The sequence below is a fragment of the Zootermopsis nevadensis genome, unplaced genomic scaffold (assembly GCF_977971745.1).
Source record: "Zootermopsis nevadensis isolate Lab colony 2312 unplaced genomic scaffold, Znev_1.0 Znev_ptg000011l, whole genome shotgun sequence".
In the NCBI taxonomy this organism is placed as follows: domain Eukaryota; kingdom Metazoa; phylum Arthropoda; class Insecta; order Blattodea; family Termopsidae; genus Zootermopsis; species Zootermopsis nevadensis.
The window spans coordinates 1063789-1082696 of NW_028259143.1; the positions used below are offsets into that span (position 1 = coordinate 1063789).

The window sequence follows — 18908 nt, forward strand, 5'->3', positions numbered from 1 at the left end:
TTATGTTGGCTACCCTATAAGAACTGGTTACGTTATTATGAATAGAGATGGAAGCAGTGTTGTAGAGTAGATAGAACTAATGGCAGTATAATCACATAAACAAAGATAGCACAAGACTTAGGAGATACCTAAAACAAAGACGATTATAGTGTTAGTGAGGTGTTCTTTGTATTCTTGTTGGTTTATTTGAGATTCATTTTCCTTTTTCGAATTTGTTCAGTTGTTTGAATAAGAGCTGGCGCTGTAAGAGTCATCTATTGTTTTTGAGAAAACGCTGTTTTCAGTCTGTGACCGGAGAGAAGTGGCGTCATCAATAGTATTGTTTAATGAAAAATGACGATGGCGGCTACTCAGATTAAGGGTAGTGGATGGCCTCGAAGAGCAAGTCAGAGTACTCCTTTTGATCAAAAATTTGTAACAAATCAGTCAATTACCATCAACAGAACAATAAACCTGTGAGTACATGGACAAATACATTTTGTATTCCTGATTTAGGAAGGCTTTTTTGTTCACTTTCATGGTGGCTTGCGAATATGGCTATGGATACAACGGTCTTTCACATTAGCTTGTTATGTATGAAGGTAGCATCTTTTTGTGTTTATTGAAATAATGCTTAGCGTTAAAATGACGTGAGTTACACATGCGTTTGGATCCAGTTCAGTTTCTTAGTTATGGACGAAAACTGGAAGAAACCGCGTAACTTGTCATAAAAAGACCTGCCGAATAGAGGATTCAAAGCCTAAAGGGTAAAAAGTGGTAATAGGTAATGTGTGACAGAAATTAAATTGGGTGTTAACAGTAAAGTGGAACTAGCTGCATTACTTTTGCGAACAAAGGCATTCCAGGTGGTTAATACGGTTTCGTAACCGGTTTGTATTATTGATCAGTCTGTTATCAATGAACTTCTGTATAAGTTCTAAAAAAATATGTTGAATGTATATATGTATAAGTGTGGCATACATAGTATAAACGCAAGGCATAAACATGACTTCCATATGCCAAATGCTAACTTCAGTAGTTATCACAAGGTTCTTACTATGCAGGAATCACGTTATTCAGTATTGTTCGGTGCAGCATTAAATGTTTAAATTATGATGATTGTCTTCCATATTCTGTCGATATATAGTCTTGTAGGTGGTTACTGACATTAAGGAGGAACATTGTCTCCATATTCAGGTATGAAGTGGGCAATATCTTCAGCACCAAAGATGGAAGCAATTTGTTGTGTGTGAATGTTGTTACTTGTCTTTAAGTGATGGATGAATTCAAGTGTAAGGAAACTTTGTGTGTGCATGCGCTCATGCACAATTATATCTATAAATCAAATTCTAGATGGAGTAACATGGTACTATTTTTTTTAGATATCCTTTGACAAATTACACATTTGGCACAAAGGAACCTCTATTTGAAAAGGATCCTTCTGTGCCGGCAAGGTTTCAGCGGATGAGAGATGAGTTTGAAAAGATTGGAATGCGCCGTAGCGTGGAGGGAGTCCTCCTAGTTCATGAACATGGTTTACCTCATGTGTTGTTGCTACAGTTGGGAACAACATTTTTCAAACTGTAAGTTATTATGATTATTTCAGATTTCCTCATCCTTTGTAAATATCCTAATGTATTATGCAACATTTTTAGGTTTCTAAAGGAGCTATGTTTATTCCTTGGAACCTGTTTACTGAATTGCAGTTATATATCCCTGGTCAGTTACAGCAGTTGATACGAGATATTTTGCCCAGTATTAATGAAACTTGGAAGCTACTCCACCTTCAGAGTTAAAAATTTCTTAGCGAAGTTTGGATTTTGTGTCTGTTTCATTCTCTATGGACGTATGAGTCATGGTCGTCGTCATTTTTTTTTGTGCCTTAATTTAGTGTAGTCATGAAACAATTGGTGATGAAAGATTACTGAGTCATTTTAAGTGGTATTTGTTCCTGGAGGGCTAAAATTGTGGCTTTTGATTGTTTTAGATTTAAAAAATATGCATTTAAAGTTTATTTAGCAGACATTTAAAGAGTTCTGTCATTTTAATACTCTTTTTCAGGCCAGGTGGTGAATTAAATCCAGGAGAAGATGAAGTGGAAGGACTGAAAAGGCTTTTGACAGAGGTATTTGATCATTTTCCTTTTCCGAACAAACAACGATTGTTTTGCTTCCTCTATTAGCCATTCCACTTTCTCAGTATCAAAGCTTATAGTTGTTACATAATGATATTGTATTTATAGGCAATGCAGATGTAATAATTTCAGTGATATTATTTTTAAAATCATAAATGAACAAGTTTCAAAATTGTTTTTGCGCATACTTTGATATATGACTCCTCGTGTGAGGTGATGGTGATTACAGCCCCTTAAATTAATACCAGAATGTTTGAGGTAGTTTCTGTTAAAGGGCTTTAATTGGCCGCCAGTATGCTTGAGGAATTAAGTAAGATAATATGTTTATAGAACCTGTGTTATAGACACATTACATCAGCGTAATGTAGTGATACTTGAGACATGGTTTGCATTTTTGTTTAGTTTTTGAAGATGGTTGTATATAATTGATTCTTTAAGTAGTTACCATTACTTCTTCAACTGCATGGGTTATGTAGGAGGCAAAGTAATTTTGACTGATTTGATACAATTTAGAGATCTGTCCTGCATTGTTATATAAGGTTAATTCTATTCATGTTCCCTTCTGCAGAGAAGCCTGTTGATTGCAGCTTAACTTTAGTCATGTCTGGAAGTTTTTGGATTTTATTTTCATATTTTCATGTGGCTACTTTTACATTACAGTGAAGTCCTCATTTAAGGTTTTGCTTGGTGGATAATGGATTTAAATACTAAACATTAAGCAAATGGGGGAAATTTAATGATTACTAGAATTTGAATTTTAACCTTAAATTAAGGAACATTAAATGGAGTTTCACTGTGTTTACAGTAACTAAATCTGCAAGTAAAACCAAATAAGTTTATGAGATAAACCACGTTTATATATGAACATTTTTGTTACATTTGCATTGTTACAAATACATGGATTCAGATTTTTCATATTTCACTGTAATATACATTTTATGTGCGATATTCTTACAAACTTTAAAGGAGAATTTTTTGCACTGTATATGTATATTGTCTGAGCAGAAGGAAGCTTTCACCAGTCCGTTTATTAATATTTGCGAACTTCAGAACAAACAAATCCATACTAGAAGTAATTAATTAGTGTAAAATCTATGGAAATTAATATGTTGAAATTGTAGCAGAACAGTGACATTTCAGGTAGTGGTAAGTAACTAATAAAAGCCAAGTTTGTGTAATTTGGATACTAACAGACCTAAGATAGGAAAAGTGTCAGTGAAGAACTTATTTTGATTATGAAAGAGATTTTATTTGATTGAAACAAAATATAGTGTCAATATGTAGTGCTCAATACCGATAATTTTTTTTTAAAATTCTTAGGTTTGGGTTTATTTGTGTGCTAAGTATAAGCAGTGCAATGTAGGAACCTGAATTATTTGTGTTATCTTCATTTATTTAGTAACAAACTAGGATATTTATGAGACAGTGATTTCATATATTACTGCATAGTGAGTTTAGAAGCATTTTATATACTTACAAGGGTTTTCAGTGTCAGTTGTAAGATATTTGTGATAATGAACTGAAAGGGATGAGTAAGGAGGCTGTCATTGCCAATTTTGAATTATTATCCTAGCCTTTGCCTGGAGGGACTGAAGAATGGCACAGAATGACTTGTCGCTAGCCAAGATTCAAACCAGATGTGTTTTAAAGATGGGTCAGGTACATTACCACTGCCAACCAGCCCTGTCTGTTTTAGGTTTCAGTTTTTGGTGGGATGATTAAATATAGAAAATGTTAGATTACCTGGTAATAAATAGTTTATGAGTACAAGTTAGGAGTAGCAAGTGTGTGTGTGTTTACGCTGTTCTCAGTAAGGGCACTTGCACTAATTTCCAGTCACCATTTTGTAGGAGAACTGTGTGTGTGTGTGTTGTATGCAAGTAAATATTACAGTTTTATTTAAAGCATACATTGTGGTAAAAGATTGTCTAAACTAACACAGAAAAATCATGCATTGGCATTTATCTGATGAAATGCCTTGCATAATAGTGTAAACATGACAATGAAAGCAAATAAATATAACATAGTGACTGCCACAATGGTTAATGGCTTATTTGAGGTTTCATCAATCACTAAAACAGTTAAAAGTCCATTAACATGTCTCATTTATTTGGTTTGAGAGAACTGGAAGAAATCAGGCATTTTATTCTGTGTGTAGAGTAAGGTCGGACCCACGGCAGTCTGTACATATTTAAATTGAACCACTTTTCAGTGGCAATGTATTGTACATCACTGTCTTAAAATCAAACTATTAGAACTTCACAGGGAATTGCAATTTTCATGATGGATCTTTGTAGTCAATGCTGATATAGTAGTGATCAACCATAAAAAAAGGAACAAATATCTCACGTGATATGCACCAGTGCATTTATTCCTGCTTACCTCTGAGTCCACTTTTAAACCATCTGGTTCTCCTTGTATCTTTGTCTTTACAGATTTTAAAACTTAGAAAAAAAAAAAGAAATTTACTCATGTGTCATTTGGTAACAATAAATCAATAAACTGTTCTGCTGTTGCAACTTTATATCATTTGTAAATGCCTAAGTCTGACAGTCTTTTATTAAATCTGTTGAACTGTATTCTGTTCTTTATATTTATATATTTTCATGTTTCTATCAGGAGAATCAATTGTTCTTGTGTGTTGTAAGCTTTCATGTAAATTTTTTATAATGGTAAGAAATATTTGAGCATCTATTACAATTTTTTTTGTGAGATAACACTCTAGTTGTAATTGAATGTAACATTGTAAGTTATCTCTTTAGTGTTTATATGAAATCGCTTCCATTTTATAGAGAAACACCAGGGATATTTGCTTTTATGCCTGAGCCAAATTTCCACTTCGGTTTAATGTTATCTGCACTCTCGTTACTAGTAGTGATATAATTTCTTAATCGTGTGGGATGTGGGTTTACAAAGTTTTTTGTATCTAGTAAGTATGTTACTAGAAAGTGTCTTTGAGTCCTAGCACAGGGGCTGGGAGTTTTCTTATTGCGACCACATCCAGACCATCTTTGGGGTTCATCCATCCTCTTATCCATTTGGTATCGGGTGCTCTTTCCAGACTGCTCCACTCTGTTTAGTTTGAGGTTACGAATGCATGGAGCCATGCCTCATTTACCGATGTGTTTTCTTGGCATCGGACTAAATTAAGCATAGGGACAACTTACCATTTAGAGGACATGTTAGTAAAACAAATTTGAATGCCTTACTTTTATATTCACTGAAGAAATAATGGAATGGTTTAATTTCTCCTTAAAATGAGTAGTATTCCGTTATTCCCATTTAATTTGTGCTTTACTGCTACATATCATTAGTTTACTCTTGCCTTCAGTCAGTTTTCTATGCAATTCTGGAATATGAAGCCTGTCACTGAGGGGGAAACCCCCCCCCCCCCCCCCATACTTTGTTACACTTAGTGATATCAGAAAACATGCCAACTTATCTTTTGGATAAGTGCTTTGTATTTTAGGTTTGAAGTAATGCATGAATGACGTTAGTGCAAACTATGGTGTTTGTAAATTAATTTATTTTATATTACATAAAGTCATATAGACAGAAATTGAAAGTGAATTTTCCCAAAAGCAGTGTCGCAGAAACACACAGCGTTTTTCTTTAATTGCCAGTTGTAAGGAATAAGTTTCACTGACATGTAGAGGGTGAGTTTCTTTACTGAATATTTCAGTAGTCATTACTAAAGTAATACATATTCTGGCTGCTTCGGTCATGAAATAATATTCACAGGTATGAATCACTCCTTGGTAAATTAATTTCATGTCATCACTAACCATCGACTCCTTGTGTCTTCTTCTCTAGAAAAGTGTAGTGTTCACATTTATATGGTTTGTATGTAAAGAGTATTGTGTATGTTCAATTTATCATGGCCAGTGCTGTGATTTTTATCTTCGTGTTAGAAGCGTGTCTCGTACCAGAACTGTATACTTTTTGTTTAGTTCTGTATTGTTACATTGTTACATAAAGTCAGCATAAAATCATAGTACTCTCTTTCAAGTGCTGTTACGTTTGATATAAATACACATTTTTAGTTACATCAATTTATATATACTATTGACTGAAATGTTGACAGGTAATAGAAGATTTGAGAGCAGTTTATCCTGAAAATTATTATAGCAGTTCTCTTATCCTGGTAATTATATGTACCACTGTGTTACAAATTGTGTAATGTGGTTTTCTAGATCTTCCTGTCCCTTCAACAGCTATTACATTGAAATCAGACTTCATTTCAGAGAACTCTCAGTTATCCAGTGAAGAGTATATAAAAACGTTCTTTAAATATTTTAGAAGTTATGAGGAAACGAAACAATTTTTTCCCGCAGAGTAACTGGGAAGTGTTGCATACATCAGAATTATGTAAAAGTTTTTACAGCAGCGTTTTTAAGTAAAGGGATGAAAGGACGCTTGAACACTGCTTCAACAGGAATTAGTTCAATGATTCAGGATTACTGAGACATAAATAACGTTTTAGCAAAAATTACAGTTGCCATCATCAGGGTTGTGGATAGGAAAATTGCTTGGAATATATATGTCTTAGATGGGGATTTTTTAAGAAAAGGAGAAGGTGGGTGTGACTAGCTGATGCGCTGCTGTGGACGTTAGTTATTTGGTATGAGTTGTGATGTTTGGAATTAAATATGGAGGGAACAGATGGCTCCAGATTTATATTGATGTTCTGTGGGCATTTGATTATTGTGATGGTTTATCTGATGCTAGGACAATATTCGTTGAAGTTTATCATGACTTTTTTTGTAAAATTGAATTCCATGTTTGTTCTGTATGGAGTTTTTGGCTACTGGTGATCATTGGTGCCCCACACTGATGTCCAGAGACCCTTGTCGAGATGCGACAACCAGCCTGTTTAATGTTTACCTTTCCTCAGGAGTAGGGGATTTTTATTTTGTGGGAGATAATTTTGCACCAAATCTCTTTTATTGGGACCAGACAAATGTTCTGGTGAAGACAGATTCCGTAGTATTTATCGACAAAGACAAATGGGGCTTAATAAAATAAAATAATCCTTGTCAAGCACATGTTTGTCATGATTCACTTTTCAGGAACTTCGTTAAAATTTATTTAAATATGAAGAATGTATTGTCCATTTTAGGGCACTGTTAAGTCAACTTTGAACAGTTTCATGTATCACGTTTTAGTGTATTAAGTAGGTAATGTGTTTCCTGTCTTTGAAATGGCAGTAGTTTGTGATTATGGTGTCTTATATGAATAATTTGATGTTTTCTATGGTATTACTCTTCACGCTTGCATTTTAGTTGTCTCACATACACTGTACTTTAAATGCAAGAGCATGGATAATTGAGGGTTTACTTGTCAGTCTTGTACACGTGTATAAAGAGTGGTATATACGTACATATGCTGGCTGATATCACATAGGCTCATTTACAATGAAGGGAAGTGGCGACTTGACTACAAGAATTATTTTCAGTGTTCAGAAAAGTATTTTTCTCTGTATTAAAATTAATTTTGATTTATCATTTTATTTTGTGATATTTAAGGTTTTCACAGGAGTGAAAATCTAAATTTTGGTATTCTGGGTTGTGCTCTCATGTACTGTTGCAGATGGTTACCTGTTTCTTGTGGAACCTGTTGTTTTCATCTTTATGGTAGATGACGGAGGCTTTACATTCCCCTGAAATGTTGGCAACCACCAACAAGACTACATGGTGTCACCACACAGAACATACCCAGTTGCTTAAAATATTACAACATGTTAAAATTCAATAAAAGAAATTAGTAATAATGTTTGTTAAACATGTGTAATATGTTCAAGGGTGGGGTGATTGTTTTAATAACACTTGTATTGTGATACGAGATGGTTATATTAAAGACTGAATTTTTCATGTAGGACCTTGAATGTAATAATGATGAATATAACAGTGCTTAAGAATATTAATATTACACTTCTATCTTAGTTTGAATTACTGTGTCCTATCTTGAATTTTTACAGTAATTCTTTCTTGGAATATGGGTAATATTTTGTTTATGAGCTGCGTTGCTTATAGCTGGGTACATATATATTGTTTGAAGTCATCTTGAGCAAATCCTATTATGAATAACTGTATGAAAGGTTTGGAATTTTTGTAACCAAGAATTATAATCAAATTTGTGTCTTGTGAACTGTGTGTAATTGGTATTTACAAGGCCAAGTTTGTTAAGATTTTGTGTTTGTAGATGAGTTGCCCTGGCCAGGCATTGGATTAGGGATATGTTGTAATGTTGCTTGATTACAGACTCTTGGCAGGCAAGATGGCGTGAAACAGGATTGGGTCATTGAGGATACAATAGGCAACTGGTGGAGGCCAAACTTCGAACCGCCACAGTACCCCTATGTCCCCCCTCACATCACTAAACCAAAAGAGCATAAGCGTCTTTTCCTTGTGCAGTTGGCAGAGAAGGGTAGGAACAAATTATGTACCTTGACTTGTATGCGGTTCAAGAAACATTTGTAGTTTCGTATGTATATATTTTCTATCTTAAGCTGTTTCTATTTCATGGATTAGTTTTTAACTTTATTTATAGATAAGTGGAAATATTAAGTGCAGCATTTTCAAAAGGTAGTGTTGTCATTATCTGACAGCAAGCGCTTACTGCTTAATCTAAATTACCTTGGTCTGTGGGACATTGGTATTGTAATGTGTCATTAGTGATCATGATAACATTCCAGAAATGTTAGTGTTGGCATATCGTTAATATTCGTCGTGCTCTATGTTCAGTGGGTTAAAGTGGTCAGTGTCTTTAACATATTTCAGGAAAGTCACTGATGTCGAATTTCCTACATTTTTTTAAATGTGCAGATATTAATATTTATGCCTTCAGTCAAAACTTTTATTAGCGAGTCATGTTGTGTTGGATATGTGGTAACACTGCCTTTAGTACGAATAAGTAAAATCAGTATTATTGTTTGTAGTTCTGTAATTCCAGTTGACATTTTATAACAACTGTCTAACATTTGTTACAAAATTACAGACAGTTTGTCAGAAACTTATAATGATTATGGTACATTTAATATTTCCATTGATGCAAATTGATATGTATATGCAATTGTAAATTAATTACACAAAACCAACTTGAGTACGTAACAGTCAGGTTACTGTGGTTCATTATAATGCCACATAAATGTGTATGTTATAATGTAAAGACACTGTACTGTACATTCCTGAACAGCAGCATTACAGGTTTTCAAGTCAATTTAAGGGTTTTCTTGGATGTGATTACCATCGTCAATTTTATAATCACCTGTTCTTCGTTTGTAGCCTCTAGTATGATAACTTCTATTGGATCCTTTCTAAACTTGTTAGTAGTTCAAAGTCAGTGAATTACATACCTCAGCATCAGTTTATGTAATATACATTAATCATGTTTATGTATGTCATTTTATTCATCAGTTTCACTCTTTATTTCCCTGTCATATTTAAGTACTATGTTTCACAGATATTTTAAGAAACGGTGCATGCAATGTCGCCCAAAGATGACGTGTCTATATTCATACATTTGATTCATATTGTTGTTTAAGTATTTTATTGGATATTCATCCGTGTTACCTATTCATTTCTATGTTTCAAAATTAATTGAAGCAGAAACATTTTGTTTTGTACAAGAACAATTCTGTGCACTCTGTATTCACTCCAGTCTTGTAAAAAGTGTTTACGTTACATGTTCTTTGCACTGATAGGACACTGTGCATACAATATATATATATTACTGTCCATTTGGACTTAGAGTCTAAGTTACTGGAATATGATATAACGCACCATTAATGAAGGAATATTCATAACAAGAAGTTCTGGAAAGAACTTGCAGTGCACATGTCCCTTCATGTATTTAAATCTATACACAGCGGCCACATTGAATTATATGATGCAATTACAGACTTTATAGATCTGATTTTGTGCATAATTTCTAGTAGTATATTTTGCATCCTTTAATTTATGTACTGGTGTAACCCCATTGTTTTATGCCATGTGTTTGTAAGTTTTGATTTACAAAAGGAGGTTTCATGAAGTGTTCATAATTGTGTTTACGATCTTTTTTCTAGTGTAATGTTCCTGGCTATAATGGTTTTTTATCACTCAGTCTGAAAGCTTAGTTTAGATTTCATGTAGTTGTCATATTATAACATTACTTCCTATGAGATTGTAATAATAGCTGAAATGTACACAATATGCATGTTCGGTTTTCCTTACTATATACTGTCATGGAGTGAGGTCATTTCTAGCACGAGGCAAGGCAGTTTCTTTCACAAACTTTTCCACACTGACTGCATTACAGTTATCTTCCAGAACATGGAAAATTATGGCCTTGACATGTTTTTGGGATCTGTCGCTGCACAAAATTTCAAGTGTTACGTTAAGTGGTGTTATTTTCTCTTCTGTCTCAGAATTTAAAATTACCGTGATGGTGTTATTGAAGGCACAAAATTCAAATGTTTGAAGGCAGTGGTACTGCTGATGGTGTAATGTTACTTCATTGTTCCATGACAATTTGCCAGTTACTTCAGAAGTTTCTGTCTTGTGTAGATAACCATACAGACATGATTATTATAAGGAAGATGGGCTAACTGGCATTTAAACTTGTTTAAAATGAGTTAAATAAATGAGCATGTAGCTGAGATGTGTATGTTTCATAGTACATACAACATCTTCATTAATTGCTTGTGCTTATATATATATATTTCTTTTCTTTTTCCCCATTATGCAGGACATAAGTTCCAGGTCTGGCACAAACGTGTGAGTTCTATTCACTGATACGGTGAAAATATTTCAGGTGAATATGGGTCTGGAAAACCCTTTCTTCTGACTTATACCCTCTTTTCATTTCTGAAATTTTAGATGTGGCATATTTTTCTTACTTCACTTTTGTGCTCAGAGCAGCGTGGCAGAGGACGCCAGAGAAAGAGAGAAGTGTTGGTGTCAGATTGTATGTTATAATTAGATAAACTTTTGGCAGGGCATTTTAGTATCGACACTGACATTCTAGCAGTAATATTAACCAGCAATGTTTGCGATTTAGTTTGCACAATCCAAATTCTCTGTCTACTCTGTAAATTTAATTTGTCTATTCGTGGTAAGCAGATTAAAGGGTTTGTGGGGACCCTTAGATGTAGTGACTCTTTAACAGTTAATTGAAGATATCAGATTCGTAACTCTTTGAGGACATTTTGAGCTCCGAAAGGAGAGTTTTCCGACCCATGTTCGTGTGTAATTTTCTTCATTGTTTTCAATTTTAGAACTCGCCTTTGTATTTGTGCCAGACCTTAACACTATGTAGTTTAAGTTTCATGCTGCTCTCAATTAAATTTTACCTCACAGTGCATAAAACTTTAATGTCACTTATTCTGTCTAAAGCATGTATATCACCAGAAAATATGATTGTTTATTGTCCATAGTGTTACCAGCATATATCAGTTGTCAACTTTAAATACAGATCTGTGAAACTCGATGAATGACACTTGAAAGTCTGTAATGATTGGCTGTTAAATGAAATGTACAGTGTTTTATTTCTGTAATGTTTCCTCACTTGCACTAGGATAGTTGTAAGAAATGTTAGTCGTTAAACATTTTGTAAAACTTCTTTAAAATTATAAAGGAAATTTGTGGGACCAAAATTTCCAAGTTTATGACTACTGCAAGTTCCTAAAAGCATATTGAATACAGTGTTTGTGATTGTCGCATGGTAATCTCTGTTAAACCTTGTATGAAATGTTTTCTGGAGAATATTTATAAGATTTTAATTGGAATTTGTCACTAATATGGAACATTTTCATGCTTAATTTGTCTACAGTTTAACAACATGTGTAACTATGTCCAAGAGCATTATTTGTTGATTTAATAATTCATAATATGCATGAGAAAGTTAGCTTCAATTTATGTACGGTGTGTTATAGTAATATAATGTTTCTCACAGGCATTAAGCTCAGTTTCTGTATTAAATGAGGCACTAGGATTAGTTTGCCATTTGTAATATGTATTGAGCAGTGAGATAGTAATCAGTAAAACATTTAATTTGGCGTGCAAGAACTGATATATATTTTACTAGCTGAGGGAAAATTCAAACTGCTTGTATTGTTAATTTAGATTGATTATCTGTTTTGTTTAGAAGAAATGTTTTGTTCTCATGTTACATACTAATTTTACGTTTTGCCCCTTGCATTGGAATGTTGAGATAGACTCGTTCAAATCTGACGGTGGTGTCCATTCCGGGCAACATCGAGGTAGCAACTGAAGCTTTCATTAACTAAACCACAAATAAGTAAATACATTCACTTTCTATTAGTACTGGAGATAGTTATAAGATATAAACTGTTACTCTGGACCTGTGTCGTATATTTTCGAGGCTCTTAGATCCATTTATTGTACTTGTAGTGAGGTCCCCATTATTATGAATGAAGAAGGGAGGGAAATGGTGACACATTTCTATATTTTGATTTACAGGAGTACTGGTTAGTTGGATGATAGGATCATTGCACTTGAAAGTGTTTAGCATTTGTAACACAGTTTCAACATGTTGTTAAATTGTACTGTCACTGGAAGGAGGTGATACAAGGATCTATAAATCTTGTTAAATCTTCTACTACATGTTTGGCATAATGAAATGGTTTCCCCTTAGAATATAAATTTTTTATATTGTCAGGTATTGATATGTGAACAAGGCTATATGTTTCTGGGAGAAACCAATTCATGATTTGCCAGTTTGAATGTTTCCTTAATTTCTTAAAAATGTTTTTAATTTTTATATTTTGATTTAAAATTCTGATATATGTAACCTTGTTTCAGTCTCCGTCAGTGGTAGAGTAGTCACACTTTCATTATCTTTTCATATTATTGTGGGTGGGGCAGGGTACATTTTTAAACTTGTTTTTATATAATGTAACTTTTACTGTTACCTTTCAGCTTTGGATCGAGCAGGAAGTTTGACGTCACAAACTCAGAATTTTTTTATATGTTCACAAAGAAGGCAACTTTATTATTGTTATTTGTTTATACATTATTATTTTGCTGTTGTATAGTAATGTGCCAAATTTATTTTAATTAAAACAATACAATTTGGAATAAAGTTTTTGCTGTTGCAATTCCTTTGCTTTTGTATTCATTTTGTTTCTTTGCGTTCGCTCATGTTGTGCTTTTATTTTTATTTTACTCAGTCATGTATTAAGTTGTGTTCTCTATACAGAAGACTGTCCACCAAACACCAATGTATTGTTACTAATTTTACGTATGTGTAAATTAGTTTATTTCAGTTTTACCTCTAATAACCGATTGATAAAAGATAAAACTAAACTCATCTAGTGTCATAGAAAGTTTTTATTATAGAAAAATAATATTAATTTATGAAACTGATTTGTTTAATTGATACCCAGTCATTCGCCATTGATAAACATTGGAATCAAAGCAAATTATTATAATTTGTTTTTGAGAATCTGGTCATTGCTCAGCTGGCAAAAAAATTTCTACCCTGTATAGAATCCGAAGGTTTATTGCTGTGCTCATGTTTGAGAGTCTGCCACTGGATCCTATCTGGAGCCAGATGAATCCTGTTTCTTAAAGATCTATAAATATTTGTTGTAATACTTTGTGATTAATTCTGATAAAATGTTAAAAAAAAAGAGGACTTCTGTTAGCGTTCTTCTGAACATATTGTTCTATTAAAACTGTCTTTCACATCAAATTAGAGAACTGTAATGAAGTTGTCTTCTTTGATAATATGAAGACTGTTAATTGAAGGAGATGCAGAGGAGCGTCACAGACTTCAATTCCAACCTGTTTGAAACATGTAACATGGTTATATCCACTGTATGGCTAAGGTGATCATACAGAATGTATCATAAAGTAAATATTGGTTGTTCCTTTTTGTTCAGGTTCTGAAAAGTCTGGAACACATTTACATACACTTGAATTTATTGTTTATTCCAATTGTAATCAGAAGTTTGTTTTTTCTTCTGTTCTGATTACTGTGTATAAATATAAGTGATATTTCATTGTGCTGTTAATTTTATATATGCCCTTAGTAGTGTCATACTTTATCTCATAACAGCTTGCAAACATGAAATGTTATATCATTTGTAATGTAATACACAAATATGTTTGTTTTCAAGTGATACTAAGCTGTGTGTTTGTTAATTTTGTTCTGTACTAGATGTTACTTTTGTCATGTGTAAACAGATGGTTCATTTCTGCACTTTACTTCGGCTTTTATTTATGTTTTACTATTTTCAGCTCTGTTTGCCGTTCCTAAGAACTACAAGTTAGTAGCAGCTCCATTGTTTGAATTGTATGACAATGCTCAGGGTTATGGCCCCATTATCTCATCTTTGCCTCAGGCACTTTGCAGGTAGGTAAATTTATAATTAATCTGATTGCTGATGGTTTTAAATATACCAGTGCAGAGGGATTATTTGACATCATTGTCCTTACTGCACGTTTAATTACTCCATATTGATCTTAAATGATGATATATACAAATATTTGAATATTGAAGTTCTTACTTCTTCCACTAGGTGTAGCACAGGAAAGTATTATATCCATATCCAATTGTATTATCGCAGTTTGTATCGATTACCATTTCAGTACTGAACCCACAGTGATTCAGCTGCTTTAAGATTAAAGGTGCAGATCAAGTTGTGACATGAAGATGGCTGTCTTCTGGTTGTTGAGGACTTATAACCCTGTTAATGGAGGCAGCAAGGATGTCTGATATGTTGGTAAACATCTGCCAGAATACACTTCCCTACAGCTCAGAAGGCAGCCATCATTTTTGTCACCACTGCAAAAACCTCAAATCCCACTAAGTTGTGTCCGGGCCCTAATATTGAATGTTTCTTGTTTCAGATTCAATTTTATCTACATGTGAAACGAACCCTGCAGAGGAGCAAAGGAGAGGTTTTAAGTATTTTTGGAAGTCTTCATAATTTTCATGTGATGTGAGGGAACACGTCTTTCCAGAATGCTGTGGATGAGATCTCAGTTATAGCCCAGCCCAGATATAGGGGCATTTAATAATCATGTGAACTAATTGGACTGAACTTCATTTCATGATTATGAATTGCATTAGATCATTGCTGTATTTTTATAGTGTTCTAGCCATCAGTTGTAAGTAAGTCTTGAAACTGTTCTCGAATTGAAGACACCCATACATTACCAGCACCGTATGTGAAACACGTTGCGGGTTGTACCTTTTCGTAAGAAATGTTCCCATCAACTTCTGTTTCATATGTCATTTATTTAGTCTTTAGCTCATGGTGTTAGTTTCAGCTCACATCAGGGAATATCTGTAGTGTCAAAAAATATATACACATTTTAATAATAAAAATTTATGTTCCATAATGCACAGAAAGATATTTTAGGTTTTCAGAAGCAGTGGTATGTTCCCACATTAACTATACTCAGATCTGCCACCTTTAACATCGCGCTGACAGCAGCAAAGAGCCGAGTAACAAACATTTCTGCTGGGATGGCTGTACATGACTGCTCAATTTCATGGAATGGTGCTAGTTTTCAGTCATATACTATGTACTTCTGGTAACCCCACAAATAAAGATCGGGGGTGTGATGGCAATATTTAGTAATATCCGCCTATCTCTGCGTATGTCTTTCAAGTGGTCTGCTTCCTTGAGGTTTTTCAACCAAAACTTATATGGATTTCTCATGTCCCATCCATGTTATCGTTCTTGGTTTGATCTATTATTATTATTTAGTGAAGGATACAAATTACAAAGCTCTGCATGATGTATTTTCTGCCACATCCTCCAGTCATTACCTTTGTCTTGGGTTTTTATTAAAGTGTGTATACATTTTTAGAGACACCGTTATACATTGTTTTGATTCCGTGTTCTCTGTATATTGAAGATTTCACTGCATAGTAATCAGTTGACAGGTAATAATATAATATGACCCTCAGATATTGATATATCAATTATTAAAGTTGATTTCATATATACTTGCATGATTTCTCCCATGTTTAATTTTTTTCATTATATTGTGGATAAAAGATGATTATTCTTTCCATGACATAATTTCTCCATGGAAGTATGAAAACAACTAGATATGAGTTCTTTGCACTGGAGGTACAGTACAGGTAACTGAGCGTGCGTTAATGTGCTTGGATACTCTGCTGCTTGTTCGTTGTGTTGTCAGACACGTGTGTGTGTGTGTGTAAGAGTTGGTCGCCAACTGCCACGTAGTGAAGACGTGACATTGGAACAGCTGGTTCTTGCTCGAGTCAAGTTGAACAGTGTTGTTTGTAGAGTAACACTGTGAATGAGTTTTGCTTATTTACAAACATTTGTGCGAAACTACCTGAATTAAGAGGTGAAATTGTGCGAGTAAATGTGATACATTGCAGTTTAAAAAAAGTTGCATATTCGATTATCACCATTAACTTGGAAATTTCTTTAATATGTAAAACAGATATTTTGTTATTTCAAAGTATGGCTGAAAAAGTTTTTATGTTGTGTGTCTCTTCTGATTAATACCTGAGGGCACTAAAGGATTCCATGTTTTCAAAGAGGTTTTAATTTTTTCAGTACACCGAGCGAGTAAACTACATTATGGTTCTGCATTTTAATTGCTAGAAATGTAGTAAAAGTCAGAGCAAATTCCTTCTTGATATTGAGGAAGGAACTAAATCTGTTGTTTGTGTCTTACTTCATTCTGTTGTATTTATCTATTACTGAAGTTGCAGGAAAGTACAAATTGAACCACATTTAAAGTAGATTAAACTGGATTATTGTAGCATGTTTCCTGGAAATTAGTTTTTGTAAGTGGAAAAATGACATAAAATTTGTCATGTTGACAAGATGTGTCCTTTTCAATTACATTAATGTTTCCATTAATGAATATGAAAACTCATAATGCACTGTCTATCACCCTCACAGGTTTGTATGATACAGACTCCACATATGAATGTGTTTGTATTTGAATAATGTTAGTACCACAGTGAAATGTTGATAAAACAAATATTGAGTTAAAATTTTATGTGTGCAGAGTATTTTTCATTTCCAAATAAAATGGTTTTAAAAGTGTGTAACAAAAATTGTCAACAGTAGAAATTCAGCTGTAGAATTTTGTAACATACGAGTAATTTATTTCTTCGCACTTTAATGGCGTAGAGCAGGAGTCTCCAAACTTTGTCTCTAGTAGGCCACTTGGTCAGTAAATTCTGTGCTTACGGTTCGGATTATCAAGGTTTAATTTTTTAATATGTGCATTCATTATACAAATATTGGCTATTTTTGTATTAAAAAGTGGAAAATGAATTGGTTAAAGTAAAATATTTCCAACCATCATCTGACCCATGGGCTGTACTTTGGAGAGCCCTGGTATAAAACAGTGCATTTATTACAAAAGAAAGGCAGTGGATCATGATAAACAGTACACATATTCTTGCCTGATGATTGATGAAAGTTTAGACTAAGTGCCTTCGTTCTTTAGCAAGCATGAAGAGCTGATAGTTGCTTGGCTGGCTAGGATTCTGTCCTTATTGAACATGAGGTTTGTTACCACTGGACCTTATCCTGAGCCAGATAAATCCATTCCACACTTTATTTGCTCAATGTCTTCATACTACAATTCCACCGACTCGTAGGGTCTGCAACAAAACTTATGTGTGCTTTTCTATTTACTAACGTGCTACTTGCCTTGCCCATCTCATTCTCTTTGATTTGATCATTGATTATGTTGTCACAATTCTTCATTATAACGAGGGCAGTGTTTTGTGCAGTTGCTCATTTCTGTGAAATGCTTAAAAATTTTGTAGTTCCATGCACACCCTGCTTTTATTTTTACATATTTCATTAATACATTTTTCATGGCTCTTGGAAGCTTGTAATGACATTTCACTTTATTACTTTGGCGTGTGACAGGTGCATTCAACAAATGCTGTGATTTGAAGAATTATATTTAGTTTATGGTACCTTATTGTTTGAAGTATGGTAGGTTGTATGTTAAAAATAGGTTATTGTTAACAGTATTGCAGTGGTACAAATGTCGATAGGTGTGAAGTCAAAAAAGAAAAAAAGATCTGTGCAGCAAAGTATACAAATGCTCTTTACGCAGTGGTTGAGTGGAAAATTGTAATTCCTACTTATTGTAATAAATGCTCAGATCTCTACTTCATGCTACTACAGATCAATTTTGACTTTACTTCTTGCATGTGGCTTGTGATGTTTATTTCTCCAAATTCGAGCTGTGTGAAGTTCCTGAATGTTTTTCATCCATGAGATAACTTAAAACTATGAAACTTGATGAGAATAGAGTAATTATAGAAAACATAAGTGGTAAATATGTTACATTACGAATATAGTAATGGCATTCCCAATGTTTACAACATTCTGTTTGTATTGTTTTACATGCCTTTTTTGTATTTTATGGTTTTCAAATGTTAATGGTAATAACTGTGCTGTCAAAAGTTTTACTGTCTCACTGGGATGAAGATGCAGTGGTGAGTAATGAGGTATGTTCTTGTGTGATGCCATGTAATGTATAGTGGTACTACTGTGGCTTGATCGATGCTAAAATGGCCAGTTTTCTCAGTATGGACTCCAGTGCAGTCCATGTCAGACATCATGAACTTGACACTGATGCAACTTTATTCTCCATATGCTGTAATTTTGTCTGCCATTCTGTATGTAACTAATTTTCTGTTTTCATGTGTCATTGTTTCTGAGGCTCGCAATGTGTTAGTTTTTTTTTGTGGCATGACTTGCGATATTGAAAGAAAATTGTCCTTTGCTCATTCCTGTGTAATTTCAATGTGGCAGAAAATATTTAAG

The 18908-nt window shown here is 33.8% G+C and overlaps 1 protein-coding gene across 3 annotated transcripts; it reads left to right on the plus strand.

Annotated features, from left to right (window-relative positions):
* The first annotated feature begins 42 nt into the window (after positions 1–42).
* Positions 43–18268, plus strand: Cpsf5 (cleavage and polyadenylation specificity factor subunit 5). 3 transcript variants are annotated; one of them, XM_022074145.2, is made up of 7 exons: positions 43–150; positions 285–455; positions 1362–1562; positions 2041–2104; positions 8374–8539; positions 14356–14470; positions 14968–18268. In XM_022074145.2, the coding sequence occupies exons 2-7, from the start codon at positions 334–336 to the stop codon at positions 14987–14989; spliced, it is 690 nt and encodes a 229-aa protein (XP_021929837.1). In that variant the 5' UTR covers positions 43–150; positions 285–333; the 3' UTR covers positions 14990–18268. The 3 variants fall into 3 exon arrangements, with proteins under 3 accessions (XP_021929837.1, XP_021929838.1, XP_021929836.1); XM_022074144.2 differs by having other exon boundaries at positions 55–455; XM_022074146.2 differs by lacking the exons at positions 14356–14470; positions 14968–18268 and adding an exon at positions 13033–14322 and having other exon boundaries at positions 50–455.
* The last annotated feature ends 640 nt before the right edge of the window (positions 18269–18908 follow it).

Coding starts and splice junctions, on each gene's coding strand:
- Cpsf5 (XM_022074145.2), top strand. CDS start 334: ATGACGATGGCGGCTACTCAGATTAAGGGTAGTGGATGGCCTCGAAGA. Junction 1,563..2,040: donor GGAACAACATTTTTCAAACT/GTAAGTTATTAT, acceptor ACTCTTTTTCAG/GCCAGGTGGTGAATTAAATC. Junction 2,105..8,373: donor TGAAAAGGCTTTTGACAGAG/GTATTTGATCAT, acceptor GCTTGATTACAG/ACTCTTGGCAGGCAAGATGG.